The following is a 20,298-nucleotide window of genomic DNA, read 5'->3' on the forward strand; positions in this document are numbered from 1 at the left end:
GGGCTTGGTAGTTGCAGCTTGCGGGCTCCAGAGCCACAGGTTCAGTTGAGGGGTATGGCCTTATTTGCTCTATGGCACGTGGGATCCTTCTGGATCAGGGATCAAACCTATGTCCCCTGCATTTGCAGTCAGATTCCTAATCACTGAACCACCAGGGAAGTCCCCAATAGTATTTATTATAGGAAAAAAAATCCATGTATAATTAGACTCCTGCAGTTCAAACTTGTGTTGTTGAAGAGTTTACATCAACTGTACATCATGGTGGACAAAAGCATTGCAGCTCCAAAAGAGTAAAGCCATGAAGTGAGTTAGAGATTGAGCTCTTGTTGTTTTTCAGGGTTTCAGATTTCCAGTTTAAGGTTCTTAGTATTTGATTCTATCAGGTGGACTGACTGGGTCAGAGATAGTTGTTTCAAAAATGAATTTTTTAATGATCAGGGATAAGAAGAAAAGGACATTCATGTGCCCTACAAGAGTGAGTCTGATCAAGTTTCTGGTTTTAGCACTTGTCCCTAACCCTGAATCGAAGGTTATTTATATAGCTAAGTCAAGAAATGCCCTTCATGTATACTTGCTACAAAACATAACAGAAAGCAAGCTTTCTTTGCCACAGCTTTTTATTGGTTAAGAACTTAATGACTCTGATAAATTGCAGAAGTCTGTTCTAAATTAGGAACAGTAAAGTTCATTCTTTTAACTTGATTCACGAGACAGTATTCATCTTGTCTCCCTGGAGCCAGTGTTGACGGAATAGGAAGCTGTCTTATCTCTGCTAATGTAAAGAGCAGTGATGCAGATAATCAAAATAAAGTGGGCTGTAACTGCCCTGCAGTGCTATCAGGGACAAGTTCTTCATAGCGTAGTAATGTCATTTGGAGCACAGAGTAGATTGTTACGTAATTGATAGTGTTTTAAAGATGTTACTGTTTAAATTATTGTTACTATTATGAAACATATACAATAATCTAGACATATGAAGATTAATGGTAAAAGAAAAAGTATTAATTTTAATTTTAAGTGTTTGTAAGTATCATTTTTAGAAAGATTATAAAAGGTACACCTTGCTTTTGTCAAGTGGTTTAGGGTTCAAAAGTTTCCTATAAATAAATTTCTTATGATTTATTACCTAAATATTCAAGCAAAATGCTCAATGCAAAAGGTATGTTATAGACTTTTTTTATTTATTTAAAACTTTTTTTTTTTAATTGCAGCTGTATGTTAATGTCTCATCTTGAAGAACCAAAAGTAACAGAAGATGAAGAACCACCCACAGAACAAGATAAGAGGAAAAAGATGGTAAGTTACAAAAGTAGCTTCTAAAATCTGGGAAAATCACATATCATCATTATATTCTGCAGATTTTGAAGATACTTGGTGGTCCGTTCTTCCATCTGTCAATCTATCTGTCCATCCATTAGTCCATCCTTTGTTGCAGAATCAATGTAAAATAACTGATTTTGAAGTTTTGGGTGTACTTCTAAAACAGATAAATTGTATTCCTAGTGCAGGAAGTTGAGTTTAACTCTTGATCTGAAATAATTGTTTCTTGTCTTAGCAGAGGACTTACTCCTTTACTGACAAGAGCCATGTGACCCTTAAACCTTACTTAAATTGTAATGCTCATTCTTTTGCTTTGAGATTTATTAACATTTCCTTTTTTCCTGTTAGTTCATGGATCTTGTAATGAATTGTTTTTTGAAATATAAGTCTTTATAAGAATGCCTTTAAATTAATTTCTAGATTGTTTTGAAAACCATACTCTTACTATAAGAATCTGATAAGAAAAGAGTTATTTATAATCATAAATTGTAAATACTTTGACACATTAATTTAAAACAGGTACATAAATAATTTTTTTCTCCTTTTTCTCTTGGAATCTGCTCTAGTCTCCTGACCTTACCAGAGATTAACCTCATTGTGCCTTCTGTCCTCATTTGCAGTTGAGAACACCACCACTATCTACCTCAAAAGTAGAATAAATTAATTAATATATAAAATGATCAGGAGATAATGCTGAGCACCTAATAGTTAATGTTGGGTATCATTATTTTAGTCTACTTGTGATAGTCACCTCCTGAATTATCCTCCATTAATCCTCAAGGGTTTCATCCTCAGTGTATAGCTGATACTGCACTGTTCTGACCGCTTTCTTTGAAACTGTGTTTGAGTTTAATCCATTTTATTTTGTTTTTATGCTAGGTGTCATCTCCGTAGCACTAGTGTAGAAGAAAGGACAATATTCAAGAATTTGTAAAACCTGAATGCTGGTCCTGTTTGTAGTGTTAAATTATGACCTTGAGCAAGTCACACTGTCTCTTGAGAACTGTTTTCTCTTCTGAGAAATGAGGGGGAAATTGGATTAGCAAATTCCAAGGGCAGTGAGCTAAAAAATTATTTGTGTGTGTGTGTGTGTGTGTGTGTTTTAGCTCTTAATACTGTTCCTTTCCTTCCCCAGTATATAGAATCCCAGTGAAGTTTTCAGTTGTGAGTGTACCTCTGGAAATAATTCTCCTGTGAAATGAGACTGCTAAGTGGTATCCTAAATACATGAATAATGTTATTTTCTACATTTAGAATGATGACAGCCTTTTGGTATAATATAATACTTTATCTTTCCTCTTGCTTTTTTAAACTTTGAATATATCATTGATGTTGTAGAAAAATATGATAGCATTTTTCTCAATAAGATTCTGTACTTGTAAATGAATCATAGGTATCCTGGTCCCTTTTAGTCATCAGCTTTTTGTATACTTTAATAACATGCTTAATCTGGTTAGATCTACTTTTTGCATATTGATCTGCTGATATCTGTTTTCTATTACATACAGAGTACTTCATAACATCATAGGGTAGTCATTTCAATTCTAACTTTATTTTGAATGTAAATGAAATATTATCTCAAAGAGCAGTATAAGAACAGAGTTTTAGAAATAACCCTTAAAGGTTTTTGGTTCAGTTTTGTTATATCCTAAATTTTATTTGAGAGCTCATTATTTTATCATTATTGTTTTATTTTAGGTAGTATTGATTTATAGAACAACTTGTATTTTTTAAAGTGATTTTATTTGAAATTAGTCTTCACAGTAGCTATTGGATGTAGATTTACATTGTCATCTCTATCAAGATTTCTAGTGCCTTAGACTTAAAGCTTAGTCTTATGCTGTTAATATCATAGCATTTATGATCAGTGTGGGGGTTTTGTATCTTACCCTTGAATAAATACAATTATGAATACAGGGCTAATTTTTCAATAACTTTTCAGTAACAAACAAAATCAGTTTCAGTGTATCGTCAAGGTTTTACGTACAAGAATAAAGTATGTATTTTTTCCCATAATTATGTCATCTTTCTTGTACTGTGATGTTTTTAACATTAGAAATTTTTTGAGAACTAACTACATGTATCTTGGTTGTAATTTCAAAGGGTAGTATTTGCTGGTAGATGATTATGAATTACTGTTCAAAAGAAAAACCAATCTAGCATCAAAGATTATCTTCATTTTAAAATGGAATTTTTTTATATACTCAGAAGAAAAAGTGTAGCTGCTTGATTCCAAGATTGTGTAATTGAACGTTTGATTTACCGTCGCTGTTGCCTTAAAGTGGTCCCTAAAATGTGGTGTCTTCACTTCAGTAGCTGCTTTGATAGAGCAAAGCAATGGTGACTGTAATTCAGAAAGACGGATAATTAGTATTATATCAAATGTGCCAAATGATTTTCCGTAAGTTTATGAAGATTCTCTATATTTCATCTTAAATAAGGATGAAATTTCCATTCAGAAAAGCTATTAAGCTTTCCAGACTTTTGATTATGTGCTTTTTTAATCCAGCTCCCTCTGTACTTTCTGTTTTGGGGGAACTAATTCTGAGAAGCTTGAACGTGGCCCAGGCGTTTCATTTCCTTTCTAAGTTTCCTCTCTGCCCTGCATGCTTCTGTAGTAGGACAGTGGTTTCGTGATCTCTCTTCTATAGAGAATTTAGCTAACGCATTAACATTTTAAGTTGTTTGTAATTTCTTTTTTGTGAAATGTGACATACAAGCAACTTATAAGTTGAAACTTCTCAAATTGAAGTTTTGAGCACATTAATGCTTTCCAGCAACTTTATGGTACCTAAGAAAGCATTGTTAATGTAACATTTGATACAGTAAGTAGAGCTGTTTTGATCATTCTTTCCTGTTAAATGTTTCTCAGTTTAAGCCCTAGAAATATTTTTATAATCAGTTTCTATAAAAATAATCTAGTTTTATGTATACTTAATAGGTACTTTAATTGATAATGAGGTATAAATAAGTTGAACGTTATTAAAACTATGCTAACTTCTCACTCACTCGTGCTAGCACAAATAAAGCTCTGTCCAAGCATCATTCATATGTCTTCTGCTTTTGTTGTAGCCCAGCTAAGCAAATTGATGGTATGTTAGGTTTTGTTGCATCTTATTTGATAAATTCATGACCAAATCCTAGGTCTTATGGTGCATATAATAAATCCTGAGCACACCTTGCATACTGCCTTTGAGTGAGTATTGTCTACTTTGCTGCTACTGCTGGTTCAGGGAGGGAAAGAAGTGCTGTGTTCTGGGAATGGAATTTGTCTGAAAATCATAGCCTACAGGTAGCCGATATTTCTCTTTCTGAGAACAGTCTGCCTCTTCCTCCACCTTTGCCTCTGCCTCCCACCCTCTTCTCCCTCTCCCCCGAGCTTTCTTCCTCTCGTCATCTCTCCCTGAAAACTTATTTGCCTACCTATGAAATATAAACGTTTCCCTCAGACTTTTACTTATATGTATAGAATATACTGTTGGAGGGAAGGTTACCCTTTTCAGTTCCACAATGTTATTTTGTAAATCTTTAGTCCAAATATAACGTCAGTTAGGTGCTCTATGGTGATGGTTTGTTGTGGAATGTTGTAAACTCTCCCTGAATTATTTTGATCACTGAGAACCATTAGGATCCTTCTTTTGGCTGTCCCATTTGCCTCTAGAAAAACTCAACAGAACTAGTATAAACACAGAATTATATTTGATTGTTACTATTTTGGTACTATCTTCTTAATTAAATACCAGTACCCTGAAATGTGGGCTTCCTGGGTAGCTCAGCTGGTAAAGAATCCACCTGCAATGCGGGAGACCCTGGTTCAATTCCTGGTTGGGAAGATCCTCTGGAGAAGGGATAGGCTACCCACTCCAGTATTCTTGGGCTTCCCTGGTGGCTCAGACGGTAAAGAATCTGCCTGCAATACAGGAGACCCTGGTTTGATTCCTGGGTTGGGAATATGCCCTGGAGGAAGGCATGGCAATTCACTCCAGTATTCTTGCCTGGAAAATTCCATGGATAGAGGAGCCTGGCAGGCTACAGTCCATGGGGTCGTAAAGAGTTAGACACGACTGAGCGACTAAACACAAGCACAGCACCTTGAAATGCATGGTAAAAAGACATTTTTGTTTTACAAATAATATGAGATTAATTCATTATCTTGTTATTTGTGGTTTTTAAACTGCTTTTGTGAATCCTTACCCTATCACATTTAGTAATTGAGGTAACATACAATTGCTGAAAATACTCTTTAATACTCAACTTGCATGAAATGGCACGCTGGTTATGAATTTGGAGCTTTCTGCCTTTTCTCAACATGCCCAGTTTGATTTTTCACCTTCTCGTGCTACATCTCAACTTTATCTTAACTTGAAACTGATCTCATCCAAAATCCTAAACTCTGACATTTCTCTCTCATCGCAACCTTTTATTCTTCCTTACTAACTATTGCTCTTCTCCTGGCAAATCTGCTTTGTCCCTTTATCTGCTGCTGCTAAGTCGCTTCAGTCATGTCCAACTGTGTGTGACCCCATAGACGGCAGCCCACCAGGCTTCTCCATCCCTGGGATTCTCCAGGCAAGAACACTGGAGTGGGTTGCCATTTCCTTCTCCAGTGTATGCAAGTGAAAAGTGAAAGTGAAGTCGCTCAGTCGTGTCTGACTCTTAGCGACCCCATGGACTGCAGCCCACCAGGCTCCTCCATCCATGGGATTCTCCAGGCAAGAGTACTGGAGTGGAGTGCCATTGCCTTCTCCTTGTCCCTTTTATCTGAAGCCCCATAATTCATCCTTGTTTTTGCAATCACTTTCCCAGCTTTTGGGCTTTCCTGGTGGCTTAGTGGTAAAGAATCCGCCTGCCAATGCAAGAAATGTGGGGTTCAATCCCTGGATCAGGAAGATCCTCTGAAAAGGGAAATGGCAACCCGCTCCAGTATTTTTGTTTGGGAAATCCCATGGACAGAGGAGCCTGGTGGGCTGTGATCCATGGGATCGCGGAGTTGGACGCAGCTTAGCAACTGAACGTATATAGGTATGTTCCCAGCTTTTAACCTAGATTTCCTTGTTTTTCTGTAGTTTTTAAAAACACATTATATAGAGAAGGAAAGAGATAAGGATGATGGCAAATGTCATTGGAAACAGTATAAGCGAGCCAGTAGGCAGTGCAGCATTTTTAAAGTAATAAAAGAAAAAAAGCATTTCTCTTGTTCTCACATTACTAAAATAATCTTTTTTTTTTTTTTTTTTTCTGGCTGTGCCATGCTGCATGTAGAATCTTAATTCCCTGACTAGGGATCAAACCCATGCCTCCTGTATTGGGAGCATGGAGTCTTAACCACTTGACTGCCAGGGAAGTCCCACTAAAGTAATCTTTTGATATAACTTTTTACTACTGAAAATAAAAATTGTTTTATTTCATCTCTACTTGATTTGTAAGTGTTGGTCACTCAGTTGTGTCCAACTCTTTGTGACCCCATAGACTGTAGCCTGCCAGGCTCCTCTGTCCATAGAATTCTTGTGAAGTCTTTTTGAAATTTTATTTTGATGACAGTGGAAGATATCCTGTCTTCTGATTTTTCTTTATTCAACAAGATCTCTTTTCTATAGTTCTTCTGTATATTCTTGCCATCTCATCTTAATATCTTCTACTTCTGTTAGGTCCATACCATTTCTGTCCTTTATTGAGCCCATCTTTGCATGAAATGTTCCCTGGGTATCTCTGATTTTCTTGAAGAGATCTCTAGTCTTTCCCATTTTATTGTTTTCCTGTATTTCTTTGCATTGTTTACGTAGGAAAGCTTTCTTATCTCTCCTTGCTATTCTTTGGAACTCTGCATTCAGATGGGTATATCTTTCCTTTTCTCCTTTGCCTTTCCCTTCTCTTCTTTTCTTAGCTATTTGTAAGGCCTCCTCAGACAACCATTTTGCCTTTTTGCATTTCTTTTTCTCAGGAATGGTTTTGATCACTGCCTCCTGTACAGTGTTACAAACCTCCGTCCATATATCTTCAGGCATCATGTCTATCGGATCTAATCCCTTGAATCTATTTGTCATTTCCAGTGTATAACCATAAGGGATTTGATTTAGGTCATACCTGTATGGCCTAAATAGTGGCCTAAAATAGTGTTTTTCCCTACTTTCTTCAATTTAAGTCTAAATTTTGCAATAAGGAGTTCATTATTAGAGCCACAGTCAGCTCCTGGTCTTGTTTTTGCTGACTGTATAGAGCTTTTCCATCTTCGGCTGCAAAGAATATAATCAATCTGATTTCAGTAATTATACAACTGTCTCTCTATACCTCCACACAATGGCAATAAAGTAGCATCTTCAAAATGAACTATTTTTCTTTTGCATTTGTTTTTTACGTTTGACTGGTATACTGCTGTTTATATTGTCCTTATCTTGATTTTTAGGTGATGCTAAGACGTAACCAAAACTGTCCTAGGACACATAACTTTACCTAAGGCCAGCTATATAAAAATACTAAATATTTCAAAGTTGGATTGAACAAAACTTTTTTTAACCAGTGAGAGCTCAAAGTCAATGTTAAATTTATCCCAAATCTTGAAATACGCTATTGCAGTGGTTAATTCAACTCTCACAGACTGTAGAGTTGCATGTGACATTAAAAAATCCAAGAGGATAGGAAATAATGACTTGAAATAATCCAACTGAGATGTAATAAAATCACAAATTGATAACCAGACATCCTCCTGAGATAGCAGTTTTTCCCTTGATGGAGCTAAAATGTTAATCAAAAAGTAGTCTGAGATCCAGAGGTTAAGATCTTTCACAGTAGGCTACATAATAGTAATCAAAAGACACTGGAAAAGACAATTCTGTTGAAAATGCCCTTGGAAGTAAATGAAATGATGCTTCTAAGTTTTTGTTTTTAGTCAAGATTTCAGATTAATTGCCTGCTGACATCAGTATTGTTCTTGAATCTTAAAAAAAAAAAACCATTTGTATTGAGTTTTTTAATTTTAACGAGGCAGCCTCATTATTCTTTATTTACTTGCAAAGAGACTGACGTGACTGAGCGACTGAACAACAACAAATTGAATTGTTACTAAAAACCGTAGAAAGAGTTCAGTAATTTGCCACTCTTCACTGGGAAACTTTGGCGATTTGGATACAAGAGACATGGGTTTGATCCCTAGGTTGGGAAGATCCCCTGGAGGAGGAAATAGCAACCCACTCTGATATTCTTGCCTGGATAATCCCATGAACACAGGAGCCTGGCAGACTATAGTCCTTGGGGTTACACAGAGTCGGACATATCTGAGCATGCACACCTCCACACCCCCATGCAAATAAAGTCTTCAAATTCTAGATGAAGAATATGGCCCAGTTTAGGAGCACTTAGGTAACATTCCAGTGAACTTTAGACTGTCTTCTTGATGGTTTTTCCTACTTTATTCCTCTGCTGCTTCTTTCTTTTTCTCAATAAATTATCAGTAATGCTAGTTGTGTTTTTATAAGGAGGCTATGTTTTGAAGAAAGGGAAATTTAGGAAACCTTTTCAAAGAATTGTTCTACATCAGGAAGTTCCTATTTTGAAGACTTTTTTTTTTTAAATTATGAAAGTAACCTATACTAATTTAAAAGTCATGAAATCTTTGTCTGATGTGGAATACCCTTTTCCAAGGCAACATTTATAATAATACTAAGCTATTCTTTCCCTTTTCATTGTGCAAACATTTGTACTGGTGGTGCTGAAACCACATGGGGTACCCGTGGTGGGTATAACTGCTGTCACTTCAGCGTTAAGGTCAGTGGCAGCTAACTATACAACTATACTGCTGCTGCTGAGTCGCTTCAGTCGTGTCCGAATCTGTGCGACCCCATAGATGGCAGCGCACCAGGCTCCCCTGTCCCTGGGATCCTCCAGGCAAGAATACTGGAGTGGGTTGCCATTTCCTTCTTCAAGGCATGCAAGTGAAAAGTGAAAGTGAAGTTGTTCAGTCGTGTCCGACTCTTCACGACCTCATGGACTGCAGCCTACCAGGCTCCTCCGTCCATGGCATTTTCCATGCAAGAGTACTGGAGTGGGGTGCCATCGCCTTCTCCACAACTGTACTAGTAGTCATTGTATTCTCCACTGCCATCCTCTTAGTTTTTGTTTTTTAAAGCCAGTTTCGTTTTAGAGTGTTTTCGATGACACAGTACAAATTATTAAGTTTCCTAAATCTCCACTCTTGAGTGTACATCTTTTAAATATTTTCTGTCGTAATGTCCTCTGACAGTGGTTGGTCTTGAGGAAAACTACATTTTGATTGAGTTTTGAGCTGAAATAAACCTTGTTCACGAATACTACTTGAATGTGGATGTGGAAGAGTATTTGAAAGATAAAAATGATTATTCAGACTTGAGTATTTGGCATGCATTTTCTTGAAAGCAAGCGCATCACTTCAAGGAAAACAACTAACAATTTACATTTGTATGCCCAGTGGTGGTATATGAATTATCCTGTACCCTGGGCAATATGATAATTAGAAAGCAGTAATTTGTTGTTTAATGTACTTTGTCTAATTATGAGTGAGGCTGATGAATGAATGACTTGTTTATATTTTTTTATTAGAAATTATATTTGTTTTTTTTTCCCCTTTGGTTTTAAATAAGAATGACAGATTGTTTCCCAGGAATGGTCATAATAATATCTCCCATTCTACATGTTATTCTTAAAGTGTGACTTTGACATTCTTCCTCCTTAAAAGGATACATCTGTATTTCCTTTTGTTGAAACTGGTCAGGATTGCTGATGCTGCTCAGTCTAGATCATTAGGTATAGATTCTACTTTATTCTCCAGGAACACTTACTCTTGGACCCCAGCTGCCATGCTGCAAGGGAACCCCAGCATCCACAAGGAGAACATAGGTCTTATTTTCCTCAACTGAAGTCACAGATAACAACCATCATTAATTGCTAGACACATAAGTGAGAGGCTCTTCAGATGGTTCCAATTCCCAAGATGACTTGAATCACTTCTGGCCTTCAAGTCTTCTCAAATGAAGCCCCAGAGACCATGGACCAGAGATAATCCATCCTCAGTCCATTTTTAGGAATTCCAGATGCACTGACTCCATTAACATTAGAAGAACACTTGTTTTATGACACATGGTTTCGAGTAGTTCATTAAGCCACCGTCAGAAAACTGAACAAACTCTTTATAGATTAAAGAAATCAGCCCTTAATTCTCACCTTTGTTTCCATTTATTAATCTGTCTGTCTGGCTGTCTGTCTAAAACTAGGAGCCAGAGTTAGGCTTATTAGGTTGTTAAAGTGAGGTAGAATGCAACACATTGGGGAACATGGGCTGTGTCACAGTGAGCGAATCAAGGAAGAGTTTTATAGGGCTCAGAGAGCTAAAGTTTAGTCATAGAATGGTTTTGTCAAAGACTGGTCAGAATTTGTAAGCCAGTCGTTTTGCTGGGACGGTCATTGGTCTTACCTGTAACACAAGTTCATGCAGTTACCGTTCGACCAGTCGTCAGCTTGCTTGACTTGGAGCACGTGGATCTCAATGAGCTGTGTTAAAAGAGTTTGAGCTTAGAGTGCTTGTCTTGCATGCCATGATTTAGGACAGTTTTTCTGTTTGTAAGTCCTGGTACAGTTTTGCAAATAATGGTCTCTGCTTCCATTCTCAGATTCCCCCTTACAGCTGTTAGTGAGGCTTTATTTTTCCTCTTCACTCCCTTTGACTCGCTTTCTGAAAGATGAAGCGTTGTCTTCTGAGCACCTGTCGATCCAGATCTGCACCGCTGTTTGAGACATCATCACCACATGTTGTTTTCACCTCTTTAATTGTTAGCGATTTGTTAATTTTAACCTTTTTTTTGAACTCTTCTTTTGTTGTGTCTCGTTTTATGTCAGGATTGGAATGGCTGCCCCCACTCTCAAGAAATAATTTCTCATCTTTTTAATGGGCTTACTCCATTTAAACCTTTAACTGGAAATTTTTTGATAAGAGTGAATTGAGCATCAATTTTATATATGTGTTTATACACACACACACATACATATATGGCTTCTGTCACAAGATTAATCCGTAGCCTACCTCTTCTTTACTATTTTGAAATGCTACCTTTATTAGGTACTACATGGCCAGACTTGCATGAATTTGAGAATCCATATTATAGTCTACATCTCTGCCTATTTTAATTACTATAACCTAACAGTGTATTTTAATACTCATTAATGATTTCTGAGGATATTTTACTTGAAAATTCATCATAATTTTTAAGATAAACTGAACAGTTACTAAAGAATTGTTAATTATCTCAGTCTACAGTGAGAAAAAGGTAGTTACTGGAAAACAGGAAAAACAAGACTGAAAGTCAGAAGCATAAGACTTCTGCTGTTTTGATGCTAAGAATTACAGATTTATTTTCCTTTTAGACTATTTCTTAAATCTTTCTAATGCATACATACATTCACATTATATTCCAGCTATTTCTTCTGAGCAATGCATTGAAAGTAATTGCTTCTTTGTTGTCTCACCCTGTGTGATATGAATAAAGACATAGTTTTATCAATAGCTAAGGTGTGCTATTGTGATTCAAAATCAAATGAAGAAAATATGAGAAAGAACATATCCATTTGTATTAATTTAAAACAATTAAAATGATTTAATTCCGTATAAAGGGATACAAATATCCTTTCTGATGAAAGAGGATTTGTTAACTAAAGAATTAACAAATTAATTATTTTGTAGGATTTCATTGTATCCTAGCTACTTGAATTCATTTTTACATAAACCACAGCAAAGTGAAATGATTTAAAACAGCTTTCACAATTTTATGCTTTTTTTATATCTAACGTGATAATGTATGTGAAGATCATATTAATAGGTCGTCTGATTTTTTTTGGAACTGTCCCTTTGAAATAAATTACTTTAAAACAGATATAAAAGAAGAAAGCTTTTGTTACAGAAAGTAGCCAAGTGTTATTTTTAACTTTTTTTTTAACTTAAACGAGTTAACTTCTTTCCCACCGCTTTCTTACTGAGCTGGAAGAAATGAAGAAACAGATGACTTTCTTAACCCTAGTCAAAATGGCTTTATGTCATTGTGTGAGTTAGGTAGGTTTACATTATTTTAGATACAAGCAATGGATCCTTGTTTAATAGTTGTTCCCAACTGAGTGTAACTGCCCCCCCCTCCGCCCCCCCACCAACCCCAGGACTTACAACTTTGTCTGAAAGATGTTTCTGTTGTCACAAGTCCAGAGAAGTGCTGTGGGTGTTCAGTGGGTAGGAGCCAGGGATGCTGCTAAACATGCTGCGGTACCCAGGAGAAGCAGTCCTTTGTCTTACTTCACTGAACAGTGGGCCGTGGGAGGAATGTCACCCAGACATTTTTTAGGTGCCTACTGTGTATCAGAAAAGAAGCTGGGTTGTAGGGGGCCTGGTATACTCTATGCTAAGTGTGGTAGGCAGAATAATCCCGTTCATCTCCAGGGACATCTGTGCCCTAGTCCCTGGAGCTATGAATATGTTGTGTCCCCCATGACCATGTTTTGTTGCACAGCAAAGTGGAATTCAGGTTGCTAATTGGCTGATCACAAAGGAGATTATTCAGGTGGGTCAAGTGTAATCAACAAGAGTCCATAGAAGCGAAGAGGGAGGCAGGCGGAGAGGGTCAGAATGATGAGTGTCAAAAAGACTCCATCTGCTGTTGCTTTAGAGATGGAGTGAGAAGGCTGCTAGAATAAAAGCCAAGCAAACAGATTCTTACCTAATACCTTCAGAAAGGAAAGCGGGCCTGCTGACACACCTGGATTAGCCCAGGGAGACTCTTCTGGCCTTCTCGCCTGTACGAGCAGAGACAGTAAGTTGTGGTTGTTACAGTAGCTGTGGAAATCTGGGGATTTGGATTTTATTTGGTAGCAACAGAGAGGCATTAAAAAGTTGTCATCAAAAGAGTGACCTGGTCAGATTTGTATTGTAGAAGATTGTTGTACAACCATATTCTACCATGAATTTGCTAACTCGTATACTGTAACTGTATAAATGATTGGAGGCTGTGAAACTTCAGATACCAATTGACTTTTGTAAATTGGGGTATAAACCCTAAATTCCACAAGTACGGTCTCCACATTTTCATTGTTATATCCACATTTTGGGGGAAGAAGGCTTTATTATTAATAACTGTTTTTCTCTTTCCTTCGAACTAAAATTATCTGTGTAGATCTTTGACTATTCCTTAGCATACTTTACATTTGAATTTCATAGATGTTCAGTTTTTTCTTTAAGAAAATGGCATTATGTAATGTGACTGTTAAACTATAGTCTCTCTTCTTTTGTACATTTTTTACCTTTGTACGTTTCCACAAACTCCAGAATTCTTAACCATGAAGCGTATCCATTAGTCCTTTTATCTTCCCTGACAGACTGCCACTTATGTGGCCCGCTGCACCAAAAATCCATATAGATTTTCTTTTAATTGAAAAAATGTAAGTAGATGTTATAGATGATTTTGTCTTTTATAAACAAAATTGTGTTCTACTTAAAAAAAAAAAGAAAAGAAAAGGTAATGCACTCTGTCAGAATTTCTCTAAATAAAAGGGGATTTTTTGACTTTGTCGTTTTTTTGATTTGTTTTAAACCTCATTTTTTTTTTTTTTTAAGTCACTTCTTGGTTATTTTACAGAATACCTATATGTTCTCACTAAGTTTGGTTATAAAGCCAGTGCTTCTAATGAAATATCCTTTTCTCATTTTTTCATTGTAGACCAGATGTATATGTATTTAAAAAGAAATTCTATCATCTGGTGACTTAAAAAAATTTTTCTGAATAAAAGAAAAAGTAGAGCAGAAAACTTTTGGCAAGAAAAGGTTTGAGATTGTATTTAGCCATACAATGGGGAAGAGGCTTCCAGTATTATACTTGCCAAGAGAGCTTGATAGCGTTTTCCTACTCCACTCATTTAACTACAGATTAACTGCTTCCCCCCACTGAATACTGATGCTATTTGATGTGCCACATCACCGGCTAGCTTTCTTCTGACCTGGGTAACTGAGAGATATATCTTCTGTTTGTTGTCTCTCCTGGCGCCTTCTTTACCTCTCCCCACCTTCTCTATCTTCTCTTTTATCACACATACATACAGTAGCTGTCTCATTTCAAAGAACAAATGATGCAGCAGCTTTTTACCATTTAATATAAAAAATTTTACTACACCACGAATTTTCATGTTACCCTGCCCCCACCACACATTTTACATACAGATTATATATGTTGGGGGCTTCCCAGGTGGTGCTAGTGGTGAAGAATCTGCCTGCCAGTGCAGGAGACGTAGGAGACAGGGGTTCAATCCCTGGGTCAGGAAGATGCCCTGGAGGGCACAGCAACCCACTCTTGTCTGGAGAATCCCATGGGCAGAAGAGCTTGACTACAGACAGGGGAGCCTGGCTATGGGGTGCGGTCCATAGGGTTGCAAAATCAGACATGACTAAAGTGACATAGCACACACACACACATGTGTGTAGAATGGTACAAAATGGATTCTCAGTAACCTTTCACTGAATTAGATGCTAGTGTAGCAAATTTCTTTAAACACGTAAGTCAGCAGTTAACATGAACTATTTACTGGCGATTTGGGTGACCTTTGTTCAGGAACAATCCGGCCTTTGACGTTGATGAATTGCTTCTGAAACTTTACTTGTTCCATTTCACTATGAATTTATTCCTTGAATATAAAACAAGAGTAATTCTCAGAGACTGGTACAAGCTCACTTATGGTCTTAAATCCATTGGGTATTGTAGATATTCTGCTTCTGGTTAGTCTGTTTTTATGGAAACGAAATAAATGTTGGTAGGCTAGATTTAAATAAACTCCAATATTAAAAGGTAATAGTGCGACTGATATTTTGAAATGCTTGAATTGTGCTGTTTTCTAAAACCTTGTCGTAGTGTCCCATCTTTGTTAATCACAATGCTGTTGTTTTTTGAGTTTTCCATTTGACTTCCACAGATAACTCAGTCCTGGAGGCATGCTGTGTATTCCTTTGTTTTGTGCCAAGTCTGCCAACTAAAATAAAGACAGAATGTAATTTAAATCGTGCATGGTATCATCTCAAGTACTCCAGCAAATTTAGATTAAACAGCCATAGAACAGTATTTCCCTTCCCAGAAACAAGTCATAAGATACGCAAATTCTCTAACAATTTTGCTATACCAGCCAGTGGTCAAGTTGGAAAGTTTTCATTGCCTTCATATTCTGTCATTTTGATAAATTATTGATGGTTTACAATTTGATGGATGATAATCCTACTTTTTGAAATAGATTAAGGACACTGACTGGCTCCTTATGCATACAGTAAGCAAAAGGAACTTAAAAATGCTTCACTGAAACTAAAGAATAAAGGAAACCCTGAGGAGTTTCTAGAAATAGATGGTAGTAAATGGGAATTGTTTCATAGCTTTATTCAGTCTGTTACCTCTATTCTTTTTATTTGAATGAATGTAAAAATACAAAGTTTTTTTTTTTTTTTTTAGGTTCACCTTCGATCTTAGGTGGCTTAGATGGTTAAGAATCTGCCTGCAATATGGGAGCTTGCTTGCTTGCTAAGTCACTTCAGTCATGTCCGACTCTTTGCGACCCTGTGGACTGTAGCCCTCCAGGCTCCTTTGTCCATGGGATTTTCCAGACAAGAATACTGGAGTGGGTTTCCATGCCCTCCTGCAGGGGATCTTCCCAATCCAGGGATTGAACCCAGGTCTCCGGCAGCTCCTGCATTGCAATCAAATTCTTTACCGCTAAGCCTCAATGTGGGAGACCTGGGTTCAATCCCTGGGTCAGGAAGAGCCCCTGGAAAAGGGAATGGCAACCCACTCCATCCACTATCCTTGACTGGAGAATTACATGGATAGAGAACATGGTCCATGGGGTTGCAAAGAGTCAGATGTGACTGAGTGACTAACACTTTCACTTTCTAAGATCTTAATCCTCAAAATTTTTCTATAAGAGGGTTTCTCACTTTTAGATGTACATCAGAATCACCTGGAGAGCTTTTAAAAAAATCCTGGTGCCTGAAACCAGTTAAATCAGAATTTCTAGAAGTAAGAGTTAGACATCAGCATTTAAAAAGTTTCTCAGACTGTTCCCAGTGCTGCTAAACACATTGAACCACCATTCTTTCAGGATTTTTGGTTATATTGCTGAAGATTCTCTTGCTTCCTAGGATTCTTTATTGTGAGTGAAGGGCCTAGCCTGTGCCTAGCACATTCCTTGCATATGGTTGGAGTTTAGTAATATAAATAGAATATTTTGATTTCTATTTAATTGCTCTGAGGGAGAACATTCCATACCAAGAGAGATATAAAGAAATAAGCAGATGTTCTGTTCCTCAGAGCTGGGCTTGAAATAAATACTCGGGTCATCGTTTAAATTGTACATTTCTCTCAAACTTGCTTTCCAAAAGATTTGATGTACCTTATAAGGAAAGGTATAATAGAATAAAACAAGTCTCCATCCCATTCTTTCTAGACATAGCAGTGTAAGATAGTTCCTTTACTTACAAGCTCATCAGATAAAAATTGTAAACTAAATTCCTCAAGGAGCAACCATAACAGTAATTAAAGTAAAAATAAATTTTAAAATAGAATAAAGTAAAACTCTCAGGTGACTCCCTTGGAATTTGGGCTTCACACTGGGTGTAATTAGTGACTAAATTTGCATTGCCAAGCATCATTAATGAAGTGAGTTCTGGTTGGTATCTGCAGGCCATATCTGCAGGCCTCAGACTCTTTGTTAAGCCACAAAAGAGATTTTAGAAATTTTAAATTATTAAGATAAATTGTATTTATTTATTTTTTTAAGATAAATTTTAGAAATTGAGTTACCTTTTAGTGAAACAATCAAAGGTCAAAAGAGAAGATAATTTTAAACAAAGGATCAAACTAAAGAATTTTTAAAGGCCACGTGGTTAAATACCTTGTTGTAGGCAAATTTTTCTTTTAAGATTTTTGTCCTATTGCATAGCCAGTGTGTTTATACATAATCTGTGAAATTTTATAGAAAGTATATTATTCTTTAAAAAGATCTTCTGTATTTTTCTCTAAGGTAAGAAACTTTTTCTCTTTAGCAAAATATTATATGAAAAAATGTAACTGTGAATAATTTCTGAAACATTATCATAAAGTGTATGGAGAAAAGTGAACAATGACCCAATATGCCATGTAACCTAAGAAAAATAAAAGATTCAGCTTTACTGAATTCATGCTGGGTGAAACTGAAGATTAATGCAATGGAATGTTTTTTAGTTTTAAGGAATAAAAATCTCATGAAATATACATACATCTTGGTAAGTAGCACCACAGGAGCTAAAAATCTTGTACCAACTTCAGAGACGAAGCACCTTATGGGTCAGTTGTTTTTATATCAGAAAGCTATCATTACCAACAGAAGGACCTTTTTTTTTTTTTTAACCAACAGAAGGACATTTATACAGTTCAACCAGAACCATTCTGTCTTACAGTAATAATTTCAATACCAAGGAATTGAACTGCTTGCTTATTAAAGTCCAGTGAATGTACTTTTGAAGTGAGTCAGGTTATTAGCACTTCATTTTTTAGGCATTACCTTGGAGTCAGGAAATTCTGGCTAGTTACCTTCTGCTAATAACTGAAAAATGTGAAAAAGTTCGCCTAAAGCTCAACATTCAGAAAACGAAGATCATGGCATCTGGTCCCATCACTTCATGGGAAATAGATGGGGAAACAGTGTCAGACTATATTTTTCGGGGCTCCAAAATCACTGCAGATGGTGACTGCAGCCATGAAATTAAAAGACGCTTACTCCGTGGAAGAAGTTATGACCAACCTAGATAGCATATTCAAAAGCAGAGACATTACTTTGCCAACAAAGGTCCATCTAGTCAAGGCTATGGTTTTTCCTGTGGTCATGTATGGATGTGAGAGTTGGACTGTGAAGAAAGCTGAGTGCCAAAGAATTGATGCTTTTGAACTATGGTGTTGGAGAAGACTCTTTTTTTTTTCATTTTGTACATATATATATATATATATTTATGGAAAAATTTTTTTTTAATTTTTTATTCAACTTTAAAATATTTTATTGGTTTTGCCATATATCAACATGAATCCGCCACAGGTATACATGCTGCTCCCCATCCTGAACCCTCCTCCCTCCTTCCTCCCCGTACCATCCCTCTGGGTCGTCCCAGTGCACCAGCCCCAAGCATCCAGTATTGTGCATCGAACCTGGACTGGCGACTCGTTTCATATATGATATTATACATGTTTCAATGTCACTCTCTCAAATCATCCCACCCTCTCCCTCTCCCACAGAGTCCATAAGACTGTTCTATACATCAGTGTCTCTTTTGCTGTCTCGTACACCAGGTTATTGTTACCATCTTTCTAAATTCCATATATATGCGTTAGTATACTGTATTTCTGTTTTTCCTTCTGGCTTACTTCACTCTGTATAATAGGCTCCAGTTTCATCCACCTCATTAGAACTGATTCAAATGTATTCTTTTTAATGGCTGAGTAATACTCCATTGTGTATATGTACCACAGCTTTCTTATCCATTCATCTGCTGATGGACATCTAGGTTGCTTCCATGTCCTGGCTATTATAAACAGTGTTGCGATGAACATTGGGGTACACGTGTCTCTTTCTCTTCTGGTTTCCTCAGTGTGTATGCCCAGCAGTGCGATTGCTGGATCATAAGGCAGTTCTATTTCCAGTTTTTTAAGGAATCTCCACACTGTTCTCCATAGTGGCTGTACTAGTTTGCATTCCCACCAACAGTGTAAGAGGGTTCCCTTTTCTCCACACCCTCTCCAACACTTATTATTGGTAGACTTTTGGATCGCAGCCATTCTGACTGGTGTGAAATGGTACCTCATAGTGGTTTTGATTTGCATTTCTCTGATAATGAGTGATGTTGAGCATCTTTTCATGTGTTTGTTAGCCATCTGTATGTCTTCTTTGGAGAAATGTCTATTTAGTTCTTTGGCCCATTTTTTGATTGGGTCATTTATTTTTCTGGAATTGAGCTTCAGGAGTTGCTTGTATATTTTTGAGATTAGTTGTTTGTCAGTTGCTTCATTTGCTATTATTTTCTCCCATTCTGAAGGCTGCCTTTTCACCTTGCTAATAGTTTCCTTTAATGTGCAGAAGCTTTTAAGGTTAATTAGGTCCCATTTGTTTATTTTTGCTTTTATTTCCAATATTCTGGGAGGTGGGTCATAGAGGATCCTGCTGTGATGTATGTCAGAGAGTGTTTTGCCTATGTTCTCCTCTAGGAGTTTTATAGTTTCTGGTCTTACGTTGAGATCTTTAATCCATTTTGAGTTTATTTTTGTGTATGGTGTTAGAAAGTGTTCTAGTTTCATTCTTTTTTTTTTTTTGAAAATAATCAGGCTTTTATTTGCTGTGTATACAAATGATGTTTAAATGGATAACCTGTAAGATCTTGAGCTAATGTTTGCATCTACAGAGATTCAGATACAATCTATGATTCAGTCTATGATTATGCTCAGAGCAGTTTCAGGTGAAGAACTTTTTATTAAAAGGCTGTCACTATCTGGGAATGTGTAAGCTGTCTTACAGTAATTACTGTAGTATCAGTGAATCGGAATATTCAACTTACAGAAAATTCATTTTCTAACTCTCCTTTACATAAAGGAGAAAAGGGGAGGAGCCTGGTGGGGTGGGGTGGGAACCCCCCTCCCTCCCCTAGAAGCCAAACTAGTGAATCTAGCTTCAGACACACCCTCTGCTCTGTTATTCCAGGTTAGCCATTTGTTTTTCTTTTTTTTTTTAATTTTATTTTATTTTTAAACTTTACATAATTGTATTAGTTTTGCCAAATATCAAAATGAATCCGCCACAGGCATACATGTGTTCCCCATCCTGAACCCTCCTCCCTCCTCCCTCCCCACACCATCCCTCTGGGTCGTCCCAGTGCTCCAGCCCCAAGCATCCAGTATCGCGCATCGAACCTGGACTGGCAAA

At 36.8% G+C, this 20,298-nt stretch overlaps 1 protein-coding gene across 1 annotated transcript in view; it reads left to right on the forward strand.

Annotated features, from left to right (window-relative positions):
- IPO11 (importin 11) overlaps positions 1 to 20,298 on the forward strand; it is a 209,483-nt gene that overhangs the window by 177,547 nt on the left and 11,638 nt on the right. Inside the window, exon 29 of the mRNA XM_010845507.1 lies at positions 1,212 to 1,296. Coding sequence (XP_010843809.1) covers positions 1,212 to 1,296 — 85 coding nt within the window. The remainder of the gene's footprint in view (positions 1 to 1,211; positions 1,297 to 20,298) is intronic.

Source organism: Bison bison, unplaced genomic scaffold, assembly GCF_000754665.1.
Source record: "Bison bison bison isolate TAMUID 2011002044 unplaced genomic scaffold, Bison_UMD1.0 scf7180017864218, whole genome shotgun sequence".
Taxonomy (NCBI): Eukaryota; Metazoa; Chordata; class Mammalia; order Artiodactyla; family Bovidae; genus Bison; species Bison bison.